This window comes from Orbicella franksi, chromosome 4 (genome assembly GCF_964199315.1).
Source record: "Orbicella franksi chromosome 4, jaOrbFran1.1, whole genome shotgun sequence".
NCBI classification, from domain to species: Eukaryota; Metazoa; Cnidaria; class Anthozoa; order Scleractinia; family Merulinidae; genus Orbicella; species Orbicella franksi.
Window position 1 is genome coordinate 25,314,867 of NC_138148.1, and position 22,829 is coordinate 25,337,695.

Sequence of the window (22,829 nt, forward strand, 5' to 3'; positions counted from 1 at the left end):
TAGCGAGGGATCTTCGAGTAAACAAACAAATGAAATGCAATGAGCTCGTCATTCACATATTTCTATAGTTTGCGTCCTCCAGGCGTCGCTATCAAGCTGGATTTACCAGGTGTCATGTCTTTTCCGTCATGTAAAAAAAAAAACATTCTTTATAGGTCTATGGCTGTCTATATTCTGCCCCAAATCAGATCAGTGAGGAAGAGGCGGCAGTCTCGAAACATCTGATTCTTTACCTTTTCTCAGCAAATAATCAAACAACTTCCAACCGTCGTTGTTCGAACGTATAAAAGAGACAAATATTACTACTTGAATGTAGGACAACACGTTTAAGAATAAAACTCTTACCGCAAGTTATCTTTTTATTTCAATGTTATTTTTCAGATATTGTACTTTAAATTGTCTGTTGAGTAAGAGACATATTAGTCTTAACAGTCATCGAAAGTCGCGAAGACCAGAAATTAATCGCGGCAAAGCGCCATTGAAAGTAGTAATCCATGATGGTCCATTTGATAGATCACACATGCAGTCTTGGGCCTCATAACTGGCTACAGCAGTATAGACTGCCTTCTGTCAGTAGCGCGAGTTATCTTTCTTGGCTGTTATTTTTGCTATTGTTTCAGTTTTTACTTTGGTTTAAGTACTCTTGTGCTTGAGGAGGAAGCTCAAAGTATTGTGGCATTGATTCTAGTTCAGTTTGTTCCACACTCATACTGACTCCTTCAGGTATGTTCCGCTGAATATACTCAAGTAGAACATCTGCTGTTTCACGGGTCACATTCCTAACCTAAAATACAAACCAATGCTGACAATCAGTCGCCTTTTTATCAAGGTCCATACTAACTATTTACGCCGAGAGTATAAAAACTCGAATATTAAAAGTATCTGTAGCATGGCAGTATGTGTTTTGATACCGCGTGGTTTCGATTTTACTCGCGTTCTTGGGAACATAGGAGTTCAATTAGTAGTAGTAGCAGGAGTACTTTAGAAGTTGTCTATATATTACGAAGTTTTCTTCCAGGTAGGTATGCTCACAACAGAAGTTCTCTGCAAGGAGAGTCGTTTTCCATTCGAAGAAAACTTCCGGTTGGAATTTCCGGAAACTTTCAATGCCGAACTGAACAGCATTTTCCAGAACTTCCAAATAGAGGATAACTTCGCCAGGTACATGCAACTTTACGACAATTTCTTGCCGGAAATGTCTGTTCCATTTGATTTTCCTCTCAGAATTTCCGCAGTTTGTGGTTGAATGGTTTGGATTTAAGAATTTCAACAACAATTTTCGGAGTTTTGGGAAACTTCCAAGGAAATATCCGTACCATTTGGGCCTGTTTTGAAAGAGGTTTTGGTTGAATAGAAAGTTCCCTAGGCCTCTCATATTAATTATCGTCAATTATTGACATTTACGTCAAGTCTAGAGGACTGGACTGAGGAGAAATTTAATGATTTTTAAACATGTAATACCGTATACATGTATTAAGTTATGGTAAATAGTGAAAGACGGTAAGATTTTTTTGAATAAGCCATTAAGATCTGCTGGGGCATGTATATCGCTTCCTTAAGAACAAGTTCAGCAAGAAGGTCCATCACCATGTACATGGTAATAATAATGGTAGTAATATGGTAGTCATATGTAGTTTATACGTCGTAGGGCTTAGTCAAGCAGCTCTCCTAGACATGGACATAGACATGAACACGGCCACGGCCATAGGCAGTTTATTTTACACACTCCTCTCATAAGGGGCGTTTTATCAAGGCCCAAGTAACGTCTTGGAAGGCCGAAGACATACTGGTAGAAGATTCAGCCTTGAGCAGGAACCTTTACGATGTAGTTAGTTCACAAGAAAAACTCTCAATTGTAATACAAACCTGTAACATCCGTGCATGTGTGCGCACTTCATACTGTGCTCTGTGTTTCTTGTAAATGTGTGGAGATTTTAAAACTGTGTGTCTTTCAATTGATGTGGGAAGTAAAATCCTGCAAAGCAAGCAAATGATTGAAAATAAGAACTCCATATCAATCAGTTGGTCAATATTTTGAAAAAGAGCAAGTTTTAATCTGCCCTATATTGACTTTGCCATGATTGGTTTACCGACAAAAACCGCTCATTTTTACAGTGCTCGTCTATGATGCTAAGTGTGCTGTGATTGGCTGAAAGAACACAATTCTATATTTCACACTTGTGAGGTTCATACAGAAGAAGTCCAAGTGCAGCTACATGAAAGAACCAAGCTGAAATGAACTCAAGCAAAAAGCACACGGGCAAGACGCCTTTTCCTTAGTCTTGTGCTTGTGTTTAGATTGACAGGTGAGAAGAAGTCAAGAAGTACTGAGTAAGAGTTGTGTATAGGCTTTTATACTGTGCCATAGAAAATGCAGCCAATCGAAATACAGGGAACCATGTATATTCGACAGTGTTACACCCAACTTCCCATCATGCGCTGCACGTATGTCACATTTATAGCGCTGACCACTCTATTTTCTACGGCATGGTATAAAATAGTTACGCAACGCTCTCTTGTGAAATTTCACTGAATATTCCATTCGAAAGCGTTGCATAACTAGGGAAACAAAAATTGGTTCAAAAAATCGGATAGTTCGAGAAATCGGGGAGTAAAATTACAGCATTTGACTGAGGAGGGGAAAGGACTTTTGGTTCAAGTTATCGGGAGGTTCGAAAACCTGAGGGTTTGAGAGATCGGGATTCCACTGTACATGCATGCTCGTACTTTTCTGACAAACGTTCTTTGATTGGTTTGATTAATGAAGTCAATGAAAACACCAATGATAGTTTGAAAGAATCTTACACAGATCAGAAACACTCAACTACATGTATATGTAAGTCTTGTTTTTCCACAGCTCTTTATCATTCTCCCACATATCCACTTTTGCCAGTGAGACTCTGAGGAAGCATGATAAACAGCAAAGGCATAATCTGTACATCATTCTGTTTATCAGCAGCTAGTCATTACCTAACCCGGTATAACAATATTTGTGACTGTTGTTTTGTCAATAATACCGTATACCCGAGTGTACATAAGTTACGATGCTGTACAATAAACTGAACACGTACCACATTCATTTGTTAATGGTTTTTCATGCTTTGACAAGCATCATCAAGTTATGACACGTGAGAAGTTCGGAGAGCATGAAAGAAGAGGCACAGCAATAACTAGCCTCTTAAAAACCTTCCAAGTGCATTATAACTTGATGTACAGCTAAAAGCATGAATCAATAATTAATTAATTTCAATGGTTTATAACATTGCCAATGGAAATGGCCAAGCAAAGTTAAATCTTCTACCATCATGAGTGTCCATCACTGGATCATAATGCATGCTTACATATACTGAATTTGATAGTGCAGGTTTGGTAGCTATTTTTCACTGAACAAATAGGAAACGTATTACTGTTCTTATCAAAGATAACATGGTAAGTTGAACTTAAAAAAAGCCAGGCTTTTTTCATGTTAAACTTACCATGTTATCTTGTGATAAGAACAGTAATACATTTCCTATTTATGTGCTCGAGCACAGAGCTTGTTGTACAGAGGCTATAAGGTGAGCGAGTGATTTTCACTGTCGCGAAGAAAACAGATAACGTAATAAGTACGGCTTGTCACCTCAACATACAAACGTTTTAAAATCACATTTTATTACATAGACACCTGAGTTTTACTGGAAAATACACTGCTCGTAAAATTCAAACAAAATTACATCCGGGACCCGAGTGGCGAATTATCCATGTCATCACTAGTGAGAATATTGATGACGTCATGTCCCTCATTTTCGAGGTTCTTTGCGCGCACAGTCTGTTGGTCTTTGTAATGAAGACAAAGTTCCACAGTGGCTTGGCAATATGAATTTTATTTTCTCCTGTAAAAAACAATATTTTTTCACGCAAAAATACAATTCTTATCTTCTCAACCCGGTGTAATATCCACGTACGTACGTATTTAACACCTTTTAATGGAGTGTTCAAATCAGGTTTCTATCCTTTTCTTTAAGTTAGTTCGTGGCATTCCACCTGAGTTATATACCTTCCTTCAGTAACGTGTTTTTTCGACAGAGTCTTAAATGTAAGGGAGGAATAAAACGATCTCAGTTTTTCACCAACGTCCATTACTCAAGTCCTGGTAGAAAGGACTTATTTTAAATCTAAGCGTAGACTACGAGTAGTCCCTCTTTCGCTTGGTCCGTCGAGCGAGACCGTAAATAAACCGCGATGAAATAATGGCCGCGTGAAATCCAGGGGGCGAGACGCGCGCTCCTCGCCCCCAGGATTTCGCGCGGCCATTTTTTTCTCACGGTTTTCTTTCGCACGGCGGACCAAGCGAAAGAGGGACTACTCGTAGTCTAATCTACGCGGGATTAGGGCAGCTCAGAAAACATTATTTCAGGAAATTGTCCAACTCCAGTAGAAGTTCTTTTTCTACTGTTCTTTTTCTACTGTCTGTGAAAGTAAACATCACACCAGAACAAACAACAGTGCTGACGCCGTCACTTCCTTTCCAAGACTTAGGCCCATATATAACAGCTTTGATTTCGTACTTAGTGTTCTTTTTGCATTGAACTGCAGAGCTAAACAAAATTTCAAATCCGTAGTAGATTCCAGTTGCGTACTGCAGCTGGTTGCAAGAAAATGTTCCTGTTTTCAACGCTAGGGGTAGGTCTATGCCGGTTTCCTGTATCGTCAAGGTATCAACCAGGTAGTCATTATCCTCACTTCCAAACAAACACAGCCCATGCAACATGATGTCTTTGTCAACAGTGAAATCAATACTGTCGACTCTCCCGGACCCATAACTCCAGTCACTTTCACTTACAGATTCAAATCTATGACAGCGGTAAATGTTATCGTTGCAGAAAGCAGATCTCGCAGATTCTGAAAATTCCAAAGAATTCAATGCTGAATTGTAATATTTGAAAAAGGCGATGACTTCCTCAGGTGTCAAAATGTTACTATCAATGACAACATTGGCAAATTCATCTTGTTTCATCACTGGAAAGCGTATTCCTTTTACGATCGATTCTCCAAGAATTTTTCTTTTGTTTTCGCCGTCAGTTGTTAAACCCTGTCTCTCACATTCATTTGCTGCCCACAGATTGACCGCTTTGAATAAATGCACCTCTTTTATGCTCAGAGTGTCCCTTACAACTACTGCTTCAAGTAAGGATCTCTCAATTGTCGCAAATCCGCCAGATTTCACAGCCTCTCCTGTCTTCTTATCGATCACTTTCCAGCATTGATCCACCAGGTTTTTCTCTTCGTATTTCTGAGCAGAGGGCAGAATGCTGAAAACATTTGATGAATCTAAGTTATGTTGCAGATATTCGGTGCATTTATCAGCCAGTGAAGGCACCATGTATTTCCTCGCCAAATACAATAATCCCATCACATTGCTTCCGCTGAAGATCACTTCATCACTGTATATGTAACGAAACAACTCCAAGAGACTGTCGTACTCACAGTCAGGCAGTTCAACAGAGTGCGTAGTTTCCACCAGCTCACCGTAAAACATGGCCTCAAACACAGGACTGCTAATCGACAGCACAAACTTGTGACCAGGAATCACTTGCTTTCTTTCACTTTCGCCATTAATATTGGGTCCTTCTCGCACAACAAACTTCACATCGCTGAGGACATCATTGTTGAACATGTGTTTGCTTCTTTCTCTGATAGTCGGCTTTGTTGTTTGCCAGTTTTTCTCGATCACAGACATGGCTCTTTGGTTACACCCGGCGAGATTTTCAGCTCCCCGGAAGGCGTTATTTATATGAAACTCTGATTTGTCAGACGACAGCCTGTGAACCCCGGGGTATCCAATCGATGGAATCGATATCAATTAATCGATTGATGTTGATAATCGATGACCAATCGATAGCGAAGATTCGTGTGGTTATCGATTGGTATCGATTATCAATACCAATCGCTAGATAAATTGGTATCGATTGGTATCGATTGGTTGCAGATTGACGGAACCGGAATCGACGCATAAAAAACACAACTTGTACGTAGTAATTGTAAACACATTTCATTTTATGTGAACAGGAGAACAACACAGAAATATCTGCATGTAGTGGTCAAAGGGGATCCACAAGCTCGGACTGTAGGTGGCCGAGCTGTCCACAATGGTTCACAACTTTAAACGCGTTTCCCCGTTCTCCCCTCTTCTTCGGCAAAAATGATAGCATTTGACGATGCACCTTATATTCAGTAATACCCCGGACGTCTTGCGTAGACATTGTGACACGGAAAGGCAATGACGGGAAGTGAGTAATTCGAGTGCACGTGCAACGGGGTATATTCTCTGCGTTGAGAAGACTGGGTCGGAATTTGTTTTACCAATTTGGTCCCCAGGGCTTCCTAAAATGGCGGATAATCGGACAGGTAGCGTGCGTGAAGTCTGTACGAGGTTGCTGAGCCAATCGATAGCAATCGATGAACGGTTTTTGTGTGGTTATCGATTGGTCATCGATTGGCCGATACCAATCGATGCCAATTAACTAATTTTATCGATTGATATCGATTGATCGATTGAATTTCCGATCATCGGTTTCCATCGATTGGATACCCCGGGTGTGAACGCAGACGTAATCGAACAAATTTGCATCTCATCTTACTAATGGGTCACGCTTCACGCTAGCGTGAGTTTGGGTTTGTCGAGTGGGTGAGATTTGAAGGCTCGATTGGAGCTCGGGCTCCTTTCCTGAACAGCGGCTAGTAATCGAAGCTAATCGAGCCCAGCAGATTTGCGGATCCGGATAAATTTGGACTTAAAAATGCGCACGGTTGCGGACTTTTTGATACATTGAGCGGATTCGCGGATTTTGAATATGCGGCCAGGGTTTTCACATTGAAATAATGCATCAGTCAATTCCAGCAGTGCCCATCCCCCCCCCCCGCCCCCCGGGCAACCGCGGGGCATTTGCTCACGTTGTCAGTCCCGGGGGTGGGGCATCCGCAATTTTATCGCGGCCCGGGGGCTGGGCATTTGCGTACCCCGGGGCGACCCCCGGGCATTCGACACACGTGTTTTGGAAAGTGCCATGGATGAGTTCATCGCGAAAGACGAGGCGTTTGTCGAACAATGGCTTGTCCGTCAGGGACTAGGGAAACTTGCCGATGTTTTTAAACGTATGTTTTCTCAATTTTAGATATTTCTTCATTACTTGTAAGCATATAAATATAAGCGACAAGGTGAACTATATTTTGTTGATCACAAAACAATTACTGACAAGAACACGACTATTTCGCATTTCGGATTCAAAACTAGCCTAGCAGTTTTTAAATTCATGAAAGTGGAGTTAAAATTCAAATGATGCGATCTTCAAGACAGATCTTGCGAGCTTAAAATGCAATGCATCATCATTTAAAATGTCTTGACTCTTCACAGAAAAAGTAGCCTGCGAATACACGCGCCTATCATCGCTCGCGGCTGAGGACACGTCCGCCGTAATCCCAGCTATCCTCTAGCAAACTGTTAAAAACAAATATAAAGACATAAATATAATCAGGATCAACTAACACGTACTGTTGTCCTTGAAGTCTTACCGTTGCATTAAAATACTGAACAGTTAACCGTTATATTCACTGATTAATTAAAAAACTGTGGAGGTGTTGGAAGGCGACGATCCCGGGGGCGGGGCATTTGCCCTCTTTCTTCGTCCCCACCCCGGGGCATTTAGACAGCTTATGTGTCCCCAGCCTGGGGAATTTGCCAATTTTTTTTTTTAAAAAAAATGCTATTGCCCGCGGGTTAGCCTGGGGGGGGGGGGGGGGGGGCGGAATGGGCACTGCTGGAATTGACTGATGCATAAAGTAGCAGGAGGAAATCGTAAAGTAGGCAGCGCACATCTGGATGACAAGGCGGCTATGTGGGGAAAGGTTACCCACTCTTGCACAAGGGAGATGGGGTGCTGGCCCTGGAAAATTTTGAAAATCTGTGTGTGTTGAGGTGCATTTGTTGAAAATTTGCTGAATGAGGGGTCTCTTTGAAAGTTAACCTATAAGATGCTACATAATACTTTTCATTCCTTTGGTATTTGATCATGTTTGGCGAGCAATTCTATTTAATTGAACTGTAATAAAATGAATCCACTGTAATTTTATTATTATTTCAATTATGTATGTTCAAAAAAAGAAGTTTCAGTTTTAAATATCGTTTTAGTCTTCCGCGGACACCGGTTCTGCGGACTACCCCTACAGACCCCCTCTACGGACCACCCCCAAAACAGAGTAAAAATAATATGCGTTTTCGGGTTCCCGGTAACTTGCGTCGGGCGCCGGCTGATTTTGAAAACCCTGCTTATAATGTAATTATTGTACTTACAGGTCAGAGATATCAATGTCCAGATGTGAAGCAGCTAGTGTGATAAATTTAGTGTAGCTCTTTAGTACAGCTTCGTCACTGCCCTTGTATTTGATGCTGATTAGTGAATACAGAACTCTTTTGTTTGGGTCAGAACTATCCTGAAAAAAGTGTATAGAAAAAATATGGAGATGAATGGATCTGCCCAATCTAATCTCCACTTTTATTTTAACAACTTAAACTGTAAGTTGTTGATAGAATCAATGAGCAGTTTACATTCCAAACCAATCACAAAGTAATACATAACGCAAACAACACAGTCAAATGCTTGAACTGAAACATGATATTTACATTACTAGAAACACTTACATTTTCTTTGGTAGAAAAAGCTCTCAACTGCATTTGTTTAATTCCTGAGAGAAAGAGAAGAAAGCCAATTACTTCGTCGAGTAACTAAGTGTATCTATCGCAAGGTAGCTGTTTCAGTTTAACATCTGAGTGAAATATTCCCCCAACCAGAATCAACATCTGTCACTATCAAATATCCCAAGCTGATATAACCTCATACACAACCATTAATTTGGCTTGTCATGGTTGCCAATTTTCTTACTTTTCCCTGATAAAAGTAAAATTTCCCTGACCAAATAAATATAAGATGTCAGATTTTGTGTCCGCTTGCAGCCTCCCCTTACAGCCATCCCTTTCACCCATTCATGAGGGCTGATTAGTTCTCAACAAATTTTCCTTTTTCATTGTATGGTTCCAGAAAATATTCATACCCCACCACAGAGAGAATTGCAAATAACACAGGGGTGAGAGGTGAAAGACCGAGGAAATTGTGGAGGGCAGGGGGATTGGATCCACTTTAGTTTCCACATGTCCTTCCATTCAGTACAGATTCAAGTACTCACCTAGCTACTCAAAAATCCCAAGCTGCCATTTACAGTGTGTCTAGTTACTTTTAAAGTGTGTTTAAAGAAATTGCTTCATGTTTTGGGAGTCTGTAATGTACATGTATCTTTGCATGTTACCAACGATCAATAATAAACAGCAGTGATGTGCAGCATCCAAGTGTTTCCTTTAACTGTATGTCATGGAATGCTTAATTACATCCCATAGGAACAGCTTGTTTAGGATCATATTTATTCCGTAACACTCGATTGTGTGATTTGTATTCTTTCATTACGTAACCAGTTCTGTTCAATACTTTTGTAATTAGTCCTTAACCAATAGTTTTCTTTTTCTTTCTTTGATTGTAACACCTTGCGTTTGCATATTTAGGGTTTTTTGGGGTGATACGTGTTGAGAGGTTTTTCTGTGTGTAGAAGAAGCAGGTTGAAGTGTAGTTACGAGCGAGGCTAGAAAGTGGCAGGAACACGTCCGGAAGCACATTTTCATTACTGAGAAGCCATCAGTAAACCATTCCTAAATTCACAACAAAGAGCCATTTGCCGGGGAACGTGAGTGCTAAATAGCTGGTCGAAGCAATCGAAGGACAAGCGTAAAGTTCTGTCGAAGCCATCGAAGGACAAGCGTAAAGTTCTGGTCGAAGCAATTGAAGGACAAGCGTAAAGTTCTGTTGAAGTCGGCCGTTGTAAACCGGACAGCTGGAGTAAATCGGAGAAGTCAAGTTGAAATATACTGGACTGAGTGAAGACGTAATCAGAAGAAGTAAGTTGAAAGGTGGAGTAATAAACAGGAGTTTGAATTGGTTCGTTGTGTGTGTCATGTGTTGGTGGAACGTTGTTGGGGTCAAGTTCATGGACAAGGACTTCAGACGCAAGGTGAACTGAACTGAACTACGGAAACGCCTTTTTTTTTACAGGAATATTCTTGTAAATAGATTAAGTGTACTGAAGTATTTAGCTTGTTTATTATATTCTTGTAAATAAATTAAGGTTAATTATTTAGCTTATTGTATTATTGTTAGTTACCCTATTTAAAGTATAATGTTATTTTAGTGTAATTGTTATAATAAATGCTTGTAGACTTCTAAAGGTAGTTGTTGCATGTTTTCTCGGGTTTGTTTATGCTTATTTTTTTTTTGTTAGAGAGAGCCCACCTTTGTGGTGCGGTTTCGTCACACTGTAACACACTTTCTGGCTAAAATGAATTTTTCCAGAGGGGCTAAGGGGTGTCAAACATAATACGCGTGAAAATTCAAGAAGAGTTGGGGGTTATATTTGTGTTCAAAAAAGGAAATTCCGGAAAGAGGGTTGTACAGGGGGGTCTCTGGCATGGTTCACGAATGGAAAAAATTGAGGATCACGGATCATGAAGATACTCTTTTTAATAACCTGTTCTTACACTAGAAAGAGTTTTTGAAGAAAGAAAAATCGTAAAAGACTAAGTCAGATCAAGGCTCCATATTCTAAATCGCATGTCTAAGTCACTCTCGATAGATGACTCTAACCATTGGGAGGACCATCGTCTCAAAATCACGTAGAATAGAGTGGTGAAATCATGAATATCGGTGAATAATTCAAGTTCCTCGAGGGTCACGCAAAACCTTCAGGTCACGGATCATGAAGAATAATTTCCTAAATTCACCTTTCATGGAAAATAAAATGACCCTGTATGACCCTCTGGGTAGATGGGGGATATGGATATCTTCTGGAACTACACGTAAAGGAAATACATCGTTAAGATTACAGCTGGTTAAATTATTCCAATTCCTGACTCAAAATACAATTCCATAACCTTATAGAATTTTTCCCTGAAAGAATTTTTCCCCTGACCTGTGGCAACTTAATCTGCTTGTTGTACATTCCTCTGAATGAGCCACATGCATCAGAGATTTGTCTCAGATGGGTTTTTATCCACAGGAAAAATAATGGTATAAGATTCTTACCATGGTTTCTTTGTGGATGGAAATCCCCTCTTCTCCTATTAAGGTAGAACAAACTCATCAAAAAGTCATAAACTCCACTAATAATAATGTTAGAACTAGCCTTTTCTCTGAAATTTTAAAGTTGCAAACATACTTAAACCATTCTAGTTTCAAGACAGTTCAGCAAACCTGTTCTTCTTTTAATAACAGTACTACTCAGAACTAAGCGAACATTGCATGCACCATCCCTTACGCGAAGAAAATGGCCTGCGCATTTTTGTCAATGAGTTAGGGACGTGTGTTTTTGCCACCACGTTAGCCTTTGTTATTCATACCCAAGATTACTTTTGTGATGCATTGTTATGGCATAATGTCACTAACACTCTGATAAAATTTTACTGCTGTTGTAGGTATTTAAGTAGTGATTTAGGTTATTTAGTAATATTATAACAATTATACGCAGAAGACAAAAATGCAGATTTATTAAAGACCAGAATGTATGCTTTTCATCAGTACCTGTGTTGATAAACAAGTCCAATAGGTGAGGTTTGACCAGTTAATTCTGATATCTGACAAGAGATGAAAAAGAATCAATTAACTGATCAGTTGGTCGGTCAGTCGGTCAGTCAGTCCAATGATTGAATGAATAATGGTTGTTCTAAATATATTGTTACATTTACAGTATAGAACTGCAACCATACCAACTCTCAAATGTTAAAGGACTTTCTAACATCAATACAACATAAATTTAGAAAGGACAACCAAAGCTTTCAGGCAACTGATATCTAAGGTGTCAATTTTCACACCTCGTAAAGGGTTAATTTCAGTTGAAATGGTAGGCTCAAAGATTACCAGAGATATCATTTTATCTTTGTCATATGATCCTAAAGCTGTATAATAATGATATTACACAAATGCCTAATCATTTGTAAACAAGTTGTGGTGGTCATTTTATATAACAGGTTACCATAGGAACAATACAACCTGTTAGAAACACTCTTAATTTTTTATACCCCAAAAACAAGCTCAGTGACCCATATTTTTTTATTATCAAATTGTGACAAGCCTAATAAGATGCAAGTTTTTGCATTGATAGTTAAAAAGAATCCTGTCTAGAGGGTTCAGAGCCACCTTAACTTTTTCAAACTTTTAAGGTAGCTCTGAATGCCCTAGGGAGGATATGCTGAAGTTGAGCATCATTATATATTAGATTCAGTACTCAAAGAGGTTTGCCAATGAGTTTGCTGCCGGCGAGGAAGTTTTTTAGCACAGGTTTAGAAACTATCCTCAGGTTTGACTGAAGAGAACATCACACGAAAAAAACTCAAAAGAACTAAATAAAGGTAAGCCTCATACCTCATTCGTGGAAGAAAGACAACTACTTGTAGTTAATGATGGCTGTGCAGACCGCACTAGCGATAAGCATCTACATAGTCCAACACGACGTAACGCCGCCATCTTGGTTTCCTTAGGATAATTGGTAACCACGCAATATCTATCTGGACTTACAAAGATAGTTCTGATTGGTCACTTTGTGAAACCTTTGCAAAGTTAACCAATCAGAAGTTTTATTACAAAACAACTAGTATTCATTCTCCTCAAGGAACACGGTTTCTAATATGGCGAACGTTGATAAACTGCAGCGTCCATGAACGCGGCAGAATTCACCAATCCTTATGACGTGCTCGGCGTTTCAGCAAACTCTGGCCACGAGGAAATAAAGCGAAGTTATCAAAGACTTGTACTCCAGGTTTGAAAACTGATCATACGCCTCACAAAAGAATTTTTCTTTGTATATTGTCCACGCGAGCTCGCAGAATTTTTTTGTCCTTGTACATGTAGGTGCATCCTGATAAACTAGATGAATCATTGACCCAGGAAGATCGTGACAAGGCCTATGAAAGGTTTTTGGCCATAGATAAGGCATGGAAACTACTCAATAACCAAGAAACACGAGTAAACCTTGATAAACAGCTAAAAGGTAAAATATTTTGTTTATATACCAAAATATTTTGTTTATATATCACCGTAATTTATTTTGCACGGCCAATAAATAATAGCAAGTGGTGAGGTGTAATAGTCCAAAAAATACTTATACTAATTGCTACACTAAAATTATTAGTGTGAAGGAAAGTATGAAAAACATATCTATAGTAAAGAATGGTCTGTGAGGAAATCTTTTCGTCATGATTCATAAACAATTCAACCCAAAGGTTTCTGATTCACACTGATCATGAAAAGAGCAGTTTAAAGAAGGGAGCGGGTAACTGTCAGAGACTAGCTTCTTCTTTAGGACCTTATTGTTGGGCAACAAAAATCTATTTTACATAACAAGAGCATATTATTATTTACTCAATTTAGAACAAGGCCTGTCTCAAGAATGGCCAGTCAGTGCTGAGGTGGATTTAGATGACATGGAATATCATGAAGGTAGAGAAGCCTGGAAACCTTATTGTATTTTCAGTTTACCGTACAGCTTTCAGGCCCTGGTTGTTCGAAGGCTGGGCAACACTATCCACCGGATAAATCGCTATCCAGTGAATAAGTGTTAACAAAACAAATGATGCTATTCTTTGGATGGTGATTTATCTGGTGGATAGTGTTATCCACCTTTTCAACAGCCCAGGCCAGCGCTCTGTGATAGTATACAAATTTATGTTTTTTAGTGTGACAAAAATAATAATGTTCTATTTGAATACTATGTGGAAAATGTTTTTTGTCCCAGTGACCCTGTCAGAACATTGTCTATTCTGAAATGTGAGTTTTTTCCTCCCCCCTTGACCCAAATCCATGGACGAGAAGAAAACTGACATTGCAGGTTGAACGCTGTCAAAAAGAATTCAGTAATAGTTATTTTATGATCTTGTTGTTTGGCAGTAGCATGGAATACATCACAATAGTCATTGCTGACTTTATTATATTTTGGCACCCAAGACTGTAATTTAGTTTGTGCTAATTTATTGCATCTACTGTAGTCTGTATACTTAATTTGCTATGTTATTATTTTAGACTCTGGAAGTTTCTCAAGTGTTTGTCGATGCAGTGGGGAGTATGTGATTACTGAGTGTGATTTGGAAAATGGACATAACACTGTATGTTGTTCAAACTGTACATTGAGCATCAGAGTGCTGTATAATGTGCTTGCTGATGATACAAGTGATGATCACCAGGAAATGGCAAACAGCTGACAATATGTGAAAGGAAGGGTAGTTGCATTTAAATGACTTTAGAATGTCTCCTTGATGTACTTTTGAGCTGCATGTGCAGCTGTATAAATAACTGTACATTATGCAGAGATAATAGGATGTGCAATATTTGCTGTAATCTTTACATGTACATCTATTGGGAATTGACTTTTTTAACAATCACTATTATATAGCTGGCATTTTTCCAGCTACAGGGCATCCATTCATTGGCTAGTTCATGGTCACATGACATCTAAGAATGAAACTGGTTCCTGCCAAATGCCATGAGCAGGCAACATTTTGAAAACTATGACATCAAACAGGAAACAGTTCACTGTTATCTGCGAAATGTTGACCGCTGTTACACGTCATTTGTCAATAAAGAGATTATTTATTTTCCACCAGTTGGACCCATTTGTTGGCCATAGTAATAACCCTCGCCTTTGTCTTGGGAAACAAAATTCACTGTTCCCCTTGGGACCTTGTTCAGTTGTACTTGCCGACTCCAACTCTGCACTATTACAATTATTGTTTGTTGGAATGTGGAAAAGGCCTATAATATATTTACATACTAGTCATAATAAAACAATGATTCTTGTCATGTTTGCAGTTGTGAATGCACTGACCTGTTCCCAGCTTTTATTTGGTACTTATTGTACAACTGAAACTTTTAACACAAGGAACAAACCTCTGACCGTGGGTACTGGCAGTGATTTTGAAGCCAGTAGCTGCAGGAGTTGGAATCAAAATGAGATTTGTGGGGCACTTACCCAGTCATTTCTAATCAGTACTGGAAATAACAGTCAGTCATCAGACATTTTGTGACCAAACTTATGAAATTGTCTGACTAATTAAACATCGTGTCTGGGCATAAAAACAACTTACATACACAGATTTTGGTTGCAAAGATCTTGTTCACAGAGCACGTTTGCTTTGAAACATGTTAAAAATCACAAATCATACAGATCTGTGGTTTGTTTTACTTTAATGGCCCCTCCAGACTTGAGTAAAAATCTCGAATTGTATGCCTACACTGTGCAATTATTTGTGTATGCAAATAACTTGTTTGTAATTAATTTGGTAGTCTGACCAAATTTGAATATGTCTGGCCATACAAGAGAATCGAAAGGACATACATGTATGTCTGGCTATCACTGTACCTAATGAAATAATTATTTTCAGCACTGCATTTCCATAGAATGAAAACTCCTTTCCATCAGCAGTACAAGTACAGGACATGTGACCCAGCCAAAGTTATAGAAACATGACAAGACTACATCAGTTGACAAAAATTTTATTTTAACAAACCCATTTGCAAAGTGCTTAACACTTGCCATAGTACAAGAGCTTTGATACAACCTGTACAATTACAGTTGTACAATCTATAAGGTACCTGGAAATCATCCTAACCATTGATACGCTTGAAGAACAATACTATGCGAGCTCACTAATGGAGGGATATTAATTTCAATGAAAACATTTCACTTTCCTTACAGCACAGTATCAAATCTGTCCTTTAATTGGCAAAATGCAACACTGCATAGGACTGAGTCTGATTTTAATTGACAAAAGTGTCATGTGTTGTTTCTCTTTGATGTGCTATGTTTGATTCAGTCTTTACTTTGGTCCTAACATATCCTCTGGTCTCACCCACTCGGCAAACTGTTCTTCTGTTAACAATCCCAAACTAATGGCAGCTTCTTTCAATGTTGTGCCTTCTTTGTGAGCTTTCTTAGCAATCTTTGCTGCATTGTCATAGCCAATATGAGGGTTTAGTGCTGTGACTAACATGAGGGACTCATCCCGAAGCTTGTTGATTCTCTCTACATTAGCTTCAATTCCTACAACACAGTTATCTGTAAATGCCACGCAAGCATCTCCAATGAGCCTTGTTGATTGAAGAACATTCCTTATGATCATTGGCTTGAACACATTCAATTCAAAATGGCCATTACTTCCACCAACAGACACAGCTGTCTGATTCCCAATGACTTGAGCTGCCACCATGGTGATGGCTTCACATTGTGTTGGATTAACTTTCCCTGAAAGATCAATTTAAAATTTCGCTTGAAGTAAGAAAAAGTGTGGCCTCTGCATTATGTTATGCAACTCACCCAAGCTTAGCAAAACAGATATCATGTCAGTAAATGTAAAGGGCATAGCGGAAACCCGATGAAACGAATATTGGCATTTATCCTCACCATCACTAATAGAAACACCTCATGAATGCAGATTTCACAGAACTGTTGAATTACTTCAATTTGTGTTTTTTGGAACATAAGTCACCAACAACAGTCTTACAACACAGGTAGTGGTCAAAATGCACACAAACCTGGGCAGAAATTTACCATTTACAGCATGTTTTATTTTCAGATCTACAACAACAATCTGGAGTTTTACAAATGTGTTCCGGCAGAAACGTCTGCCTTATTCAGTGCAAATATTAAGAAGAGGGAAGACATTTCTGCCAAAGCATGTTTGTAAAACTAAAAAGAGGCATTTTATATCTGAAACCTGCTGTGACTTCCCAGCTGTCTATACCTTTTGTAATGTCTTATTTAAAAAGCATTTGCATTTGCCTGAGGTTGCCTCAAAAAAACAGTGCTTACTTTAAGTTCACTGCCATTGACATGATTAGGAGTCCTTACCTGGCATTATACTGCTCCCAGGCTCATTCTCAGGAAGCATGAGTTCGCCCAGCCCACAGCGAGGACCTGAGCCTAGAAACCTGATATCATTGGCAATTTTCATCAAGCTACAGGCGATTACATTCAAGGCTCCATGAAGCTCTACCATAGCATCATGAGCTGCAAGGGCTTCAAACTTATTTGGGGCACTGAAGGAAACAAAATAGAAGAAAACATTCTCTATTAATCTTTATACCATGCTATAGAAAATACAGCCAATCAGAATACAAGAAAGTCATTGTATATAAAATATATATCCAATGCTCTCTTGTGGTATACTATTGAATATCCCATGAGTCACTTGTATTTTCTTGGTATACACACGAGCCTTTTATATTTCATGGTTTGCCACTTGAACTAGTATTTTAGAAAGCACTATTTACCATGTGTTGATAAAGTTTGTTCCCAAAATTCTGAGACTTACCGGTATCCCAAAAGGTCCCAGCAAACTTGTTCAGTGCAAAGAAAGCAAGTAAAAAAGTGCCTCATTGACTCCTACCTAGTAAATGGCAGTTTTGTGTACTCAGCAATCTTGGCTGCCATCTTCTCAGCAAATCCTATTCTGGTGTTGAGTCCTGTACCCACCGCTGTTCCACCAATAGCCAGCTCATACACTCTCCCCAGGGTCCCCTCCACTCTTGAGATACCATACTCTATCTGTTGTACATAACCACTAAATTCTTGGCCCAAGGTTACGGGTGTTGCATCCTGTTATGGAACAAACATGCAAAGGATAGTTTCTGTTGTTAACAACAGCAGCAGTTAATCAGTCTTGCTGAAATTAACAAATTTGATTCGAAGTTATGCATTCAGAAACCACCAACTTGCTACTTGAAGTAGCAATTGCTTAGGAAAAAGCTATAATAAATTTAATAGGTCAAAATGTTTGGGTAGGTTAATTATTATCATGATCTTACTTCAATCAGTGGTTTTCAAATGTATTGATACTCCTAATTTGATAGATTTCCAATAAAAGGGGCAGGGGACCATTTGCTGAGTTGAATTTAAAAAGAACTTTTTAAAAATAAGTCAATTGAGTAAGCTGCCTCAGTAAGGGCAAATGAGAGCAAAACATGAAACATATAACTGCACCTGAGTATGAGTTCTGCCAATCTTAACAAGGTCCTTAAACTCACTGCTCTTGGCCTGAAGTGCACCATGAAGCTTTCTCAGACCTGGTAACAGCCGTTCATGAACCTCCATTGCTGCTGCTATGTGCATTGCTGTTGGGAATGTGTCATTAGAACTCTGTAATCAAGAATTCATAAACTTCTTAACAGTCAATAACCAATGCACATATATGTATTCAAATAAGGAGGCATGCAAAGTGGATACCATCATCCACATACACCTTGTAGGTCTTTTCAACACACTTCAGATCACCATGCATATCTTTAGATAACATGTGTGTAGAATATACACATCTGCATCTTAATCTGGCAAACACAAGGAATATTTAATCCAGTACTGGCAACCAAGGAAAGACATCCATTTTCTTCCTTTCTAACACCATAAATGATCCAAGGACACAGTCACAGATTTGGAGAATGTTCTCCGTAGGACTAACCTGGCTTTTGTTGACGTGATCATTGGGGTGTACAGGTTTCTTTGATCCCATCTGACCGCCCATCATCTCAATAGCACGATTACTGATCACTTCATTCACATTCATGTTGGACTGTGTACCTGAGCCTGTTTGCCACACCACAAGGGGAAAGTTGTTCTTTAGCTTTCCAGCTATCACCTGGGTATGGAGAATAACTTGTAATTATAAATTGAAAATTCTAAATCACTTTAACCTCTTTATATGGTGGTTTACTAACTTAAGATAGGAGAATTGAAGAGATACATCTTTGTACAAAAATGTTCGATGCATGTGCTGTCAGCTACATTTACCTAAAAGCTAAAGAAAAACTACCACATGGATGAAAAAGATCACAACATCTACAAAGTGTCCTCTTCAGTTATGGGTGTTGCTAAATTATTGACAATAATAATTAAATTATTTACATTAATTAAAATAATTTGCATTACTGCAAAAACTGTCAGGTAGTATCAGAGAATACTCTTTTTCACTGGGTGTATTTCAAACCTCATCTGCTGCTTTCATGATGTTGTCAGCAACACTTGCATCTAAACCAAACTCCTTGTTGACCTCAGCAGCTGCTTTCTTCAGGAAACCAAAGGCACGGATCACTGGAACCTGTAATTAGAAACTAGTGTTGTTATTGGACATAATTTATTGAAGTTTAAAACGTGTGATGTAAACCAAGTTTAGCTGTGAGAAAAACTTAAAACAAGCACATCTGCAAAAGATGTAGATTTAGGAAACTTTGTGAAATGGCAAATGTTTTGTTTGGACATTATATTTTGGGGGTAATTTCCTATTAACTGATGGACAAGTGGTATTTCTGGCTCTTAAAAGAGACGCATGTTATATTAATCCAGACTTACACATCTCTGTACTATTACATCTGAGATAAATTTAGAACAGGTCACTGATTATTAACTTACTGGCATACGTTCACTCTCATCACCAATAGGAAAATTCAGTTTTGATCTTGCAGTTTGGGCTCCATAGTACTTATCAGCTGGTACTTCAATTTCTCCAAAACTGTCAGTCTCAATGCGCGTGGCCTGTTGGTAGAGAATGAAGGATCATTGTGTTAATTGTCAGAGTTCATCCCTTCAGGGGTACCTGACCTGGTCTCACCGGTTCTATCAGTATTTAAGGGTGGTGTTTCATTTTAGTTTTCATGATGCTGTCTGGGAGTCTTGATTTCTTCTGCAAAAAGGCTACAAAAGTCAGGCTTGCAGTGAACCTATTAGTCCTGTCATCCTGCTGAGTCCAGGATGTACCCTTTACCTCCCCTGAAAGGGAAAGGGAAGACCAAAACAATCATGGAGACCCAGAGTGACAAAAGAGCTGGAGAACATTAGGAAGACATGGGGGTGAAGTTCAACTGATTGTGTAGAACAGACTCCAGTGCAGAGCTATGGTGGAAGCCTTATGTCTCGCAAGGGGCAAAAAGAAGAACACTGTAAGTAAGTCCCTTGATACTAGTATCTTTTCACGGGAGGAAGCTTCCAGAAATGATTTCTCCTAGAGGGGTGGGTGACAACAATTACAACAACTCCATGCGAGGAAAGAACTTTTTCAGTGTACGCTGAGCAGTAAAAATCGCGACATTTCAGAAGGAATAAACCATTATTAGTGCATTTAATTTCTCTTCCCTTCCCTTACCACTTCTCACATATTGAACAGTCGACCTGGAGGAAGGGAGAGAGGTAGGTAGGGTGAGTGCTGAGGGAGCAATGAGGGGGACGACAGATGCTGGGAGGGTAGGAGGGTGTTAACCTGAATGGCGATTTTTCACATTTCGTATCTATAAACAAGGTCACTAGAGTTAAAGCGAACACCTTGTGAGCTTGTTAGTTAATTGATGAGAAAGTAAGCCTATTTTAATATTCTATTGAGCTACCAAGGCCGCTTGCTGCCGATCGCTGTTGCTGTTCATTTTTTTGGTTAACTGATGAAAGCGAACAAAATGTCTTTGCAGAGCCATTTCGCATTTTCTTGACAGTGGCCATACACTGACTATGGAGCACTCTGGGTTCGGTTTCTTTATTCCACCACTGATCACATGGCACTCAACGAGAATTAAACTTGCAGAAAAAAATTAAGAATCTTCTTGGTTCGCGCGTTCGCAATTTCTAAAATTCAGTTGTTAGCGTAACTTACCATAGTCCGTGTTAATGTCACAGGGCTTAAATAAAGCTTCTGATGATGGAGAAATATTCGAGGGCTTTGGCTGATACTTCGTAGTACAGAACAAAACCTGTAAGCCATATTCCAAGGCGAATTTTAATGTATTCGCGCTGAACTTTATGCCGGATGCTTTCAAAATGGCTGCTGTTGATCAGCGGCACGTAACGCGGGAGCATATTTTTTGCTAGAGCAACGTCTGCTAGACGTGTGACGAAACACGATTTCGTAACTTGTTAGCTTGATTGTCGAAGACTTTCAAGGAAGGCAAGATATCTGAATTCCATATATTTGGTCGATTTGTTTCTTTTTCCCTCTTTTTTTCTCTAATTTTCTTCGAATTGACCCAATCTAGTTAAATTTACATTGGCTCAGTGGTGCGGTGCCCCGGGGTATCAGTCCATACATCTTTCGAATAAACTGTGAACCAGTTTCAATAACCCCCTCTCCCGTCCCCTGGCAGAGTTTAGAAAACTTCAAGGAGCCACTTAATTCCTCCACAGAACCCGATTACGAAATAATGACTTGGTCTCAGTCCTCTCTCTCGCGGCAAACTTTACCGTAAGCCCCTTGCAGCGTAACCATCCCCATGAACCAATTTCCAAAGCAACAAAGATGAAAAGAAGGTATCAAAGTGAAGTTGTCAAATATTCGAAAGGAATTGCGAGTAAACGGCGGACTTGGTCTCGAGACTGGGGTGCGAATTCTGAGCAACTCAGGCCCGGCCAAAAGCAGGCGGCAACATTTCAAGTTGTTGTGTACAACTAGACTCGCCACAAGTCGACCTCATGAGATTCAGGGTACGTAGAATAGCTAAGCGAGTGAAAGTTGCTACGAAGTTTTAAGCTGCGAAGCGGCTGAGCAACAGAAACAAGACCAAGGACTTTTTTCAATGTCTAGCGCACAACATTTTGCGCATGTTTAGCCACTCCCCTGTTGCAATATGTAGCGTGATGTTGGATGGTGCAACAGGGTAGCCATAGCCGCGTATTCATGTAGCTTTTGTGCGCGCGGAAATGCTTTGGCGTGCGTCATCCCTAACGGATTATGACCTCAGCGCGCGTCAAAACAAACAAACAAAACATTGTTTTTGCGCTTCATGCAGAGGTTGGCTCTTTAGAGCCTGAAAAGACGCCAAGAAATGAGCAGCAAGGAAATACAGGCAGTTTCTGCACGAAGAAAATCAGGTTAGATCCAAGTTTTGTCAGATGGCGAAGTTTTTTTTTGTCTATTTTTGTCATTTCTTTTTCGGCCTACCGTTTGAATTGAAACTGACAAGGTGTTTGTATTTTCAAATTACTTTTTCGCTACTGTTTTGATGGAGAAGTTCAGAAAAGTACTTCGTATAATGCGGACATTCTCAAAAGGTAGAAAACAAAAACTTGCAGATCACTGTAGCAAATGTACTGATTAAACGAGCCGTTTTTCAGTTGGCATTAGTACCGTCGCCCTCGTAAAGTTAAATGAACAACTCTTTTCTGGTGACGAAGGTATACTGATGTGCGCTTTGTGATAGTAAAAGATTGGTTACTGGCAAGATAGTACAGTGCAAGTTGAACATCTACTTGAACTCTCAACCTACAAAGATAACATGAAGAAACTTTTGTTTTCACTGAATTCCGCCCAAGTCGGATCCTAGGCCTCAGTTCTTTTTAATCGCACAGCAAACTAGAACAAGTAAGAGTGAGCCAGTTACGAAGAAAACTGCAGTGTGCTGGACTTAACACGGTTTGCATTTAACCTACTAATGAGATATTTTTCTTACAGCGCGCTACGCCAGATTAGAAATAAAAAGTAACAAGCCCTAGACTAACACTGTCAAATTAGTCTACGGATCCACTTGGCGAGTGACAATGTTATGACGAAATTCATGATCAATAACAGGACAGACGCATGAAAAGCTGACGTCAATTTGTTAAATTCTTATATAATAATATACTATAAAATTGCCTGGGAATCAACATCCAACGTCCAACAAAAAACAAGGTTACTAGCGTTAATTCAGAAACGCAGGTGAAATTATGATCCTTGTCTTGTATTTAGAGGGTAAATT

General features: G+C 39.4%; 5 protein-coding genes across 5 annotated transcripts in view; 2 read left to right on the top strand and 3 right to left on the bottom strand.

Annotated features, from left to right (window-relative positions):
• Positions 1-349: 349 nt before the first annotated feature.
• Positions 350-12,596, bottom strand: LOC145485032 (small ribosomal subunit protein uS10m-like). Its single transcript, XM_081463680.1, has 7 exons — positions 12,495-12,596; positions 11,655-11,707; positions 11,160-11,194; positions 8,678-8,721; positions 8,330-8,469; positions 1,867-1,975; positions 350-784 (listed from the first exon to the last, which is right to left on the bottom strand). The coding sequence occupies exons 1-7, from the start codon at positions 12,594-12,596 to the stop codon at positions 617-619; spliced, it is 651 nt and encodes a 216-aa protein (XP_081319806.1). The 3' UTR covers positions 350-616.
• On the bottom strand, positions 3,368-7,756 carry LOC145484983 (BTB/POZ domain-containing protein 6-like). Its single transcript, XM_081463616.1, has one exon. It carries the CDS (start codon positions 5,717-5,719, stop codon positions 4,388-4,390), a length of 1,332 nt encoding a protein of 443 aa, XP_081319742.1. The 5' UTR covers positions 5,720-7,756; the 3' UTR covers positions 3,368-4,387.
• LOC145484977 (succinyl-CoA:acetate/propanoyl-CoA:succinate CoA transferase-like) overlaps positions 8,778-22,829 on the top strand; it is a 119,314-nt gene continuing 105,262 nt past the window's right edge. The window contains exon 1 of the mRNA XM_081463605.1: positions 8,778-8,793. The gene's annotated coding sequence lies outside the window, so the exon portion shown is untranslated. The remainder of the gene's footprint in view (positions 8,794-22,829) is intronic.
• On the top strand, positions 12,753-14,926 carry LOC145483774 (dnaJ homolog subfamily C member 24-like). The gene is made up of 4 exons (XM_081462310.1): positions 12,753-12,888; positions 12,981-13,119; positions 13,500-13,568; positions 14,148-14,926. The coding sequence occupies exons 1-4, from the start codon at positions 12,787-12,789 to the stop codon at positions 14,324-14,326; spliced, it is 489 nt and encodes a 162-aa protein (XP_081318436.1). The 5' UTR covers positions 12,753-12,786; the 3' UTR covers positions 14,327-14,926.
• Positions 15,602-21,777, bottom strand: LOC145483772 (fumarate hydratase, mitochondrial-like). Its single transcript, XM_081462309.1, has 8 exons — positions 20,753-21,777; positions 19,525-19,647; positions 19,103-19,213; positions 18,578-18,754; positions 18,103-18,258; positions 17,510-17,718; positions 16,972-17,159; positions 15,602-16,365 (listed from the first exon to the last, which is right to left on the bottom strand). Exons 1-8 carry the CDS (start codon positions 20,858-20,860, stop codon positions 15,941-15,943), a joined length of 1,497 nt encoding a protein of 498 aa, XP_081318435.1. The 5' UTR covers positions 20,861-21,777; the 3' UTR covers positions 15,602-15,940.

Coding starts and splice junctions, on each gene's coding strand:
- LOC145483772 (XM_081462309.1), bottom strand. CDS start 20,860: ATGGCTTACAGGTTTTGTTCTGTACTACGAAGTATCAGCCAAAGCCCT. Junction 17,719..18,102: donor TTGGCAGAACTCATACTCAG/GTGCAGTTATAT, acceptor GTTCCATAACAG/GATGCAACACCCGTAACCTT. Junction 16,366..16,971: donor TGGGAGCAGTATAATGCCAG/GTAAGGACTCCT, acceptor TTGATCTTTCAG/GGAAAGTTAATCCAACACAA.
- LOC145485032 (XM_081463680.1), bottom strand. CDS start 12,596: ATGGCGGCGTTACGTCGTGTTGGACTATGTAGATGCTTATCGCTAGTG. Junction 11,195..11,654: donor GGACTTGTTTATCAACACAG/GTACTGATGAAA, acceptor CTACCTTAATAG/GAGAAGAGGGGATTTCCATC. Junction 8,470..8,677: donor CTTTTTCTACCAAAGAAAAT/GTAAGTGTTTCT, acceptor CACTTTTTTCAG/GATAGTTCTGACCCAAACAA.
- LOC145483774 (XM_081462310.1), top strand. CDS start 12,787: ATGAACGCGGCAGAATTCACCAATCCTTATGACGTGCTCGGCGTTTCA. Junction 13,120..13,499: donor CCTTGATAAACAGCTAAAAG/GTAAAATATTTT, acceptor TACTCAATTTAG/AACAAGGCCTGTCTCAAGAA. Junction 13,569..14,147: donor TGACATGGAATATCATGAAG/GTAGAGAAGCCT, acceptor TTATTATTTTAG/ACTCTGGAAGTTTCTCAAGT.
- LOC145484983 (XM_081463616.1), bottom strand. CDS start 5,719: ATGTCTGTGATCGAGAAAAACTGGCAAACAACAAAGCCGACTATCAGA.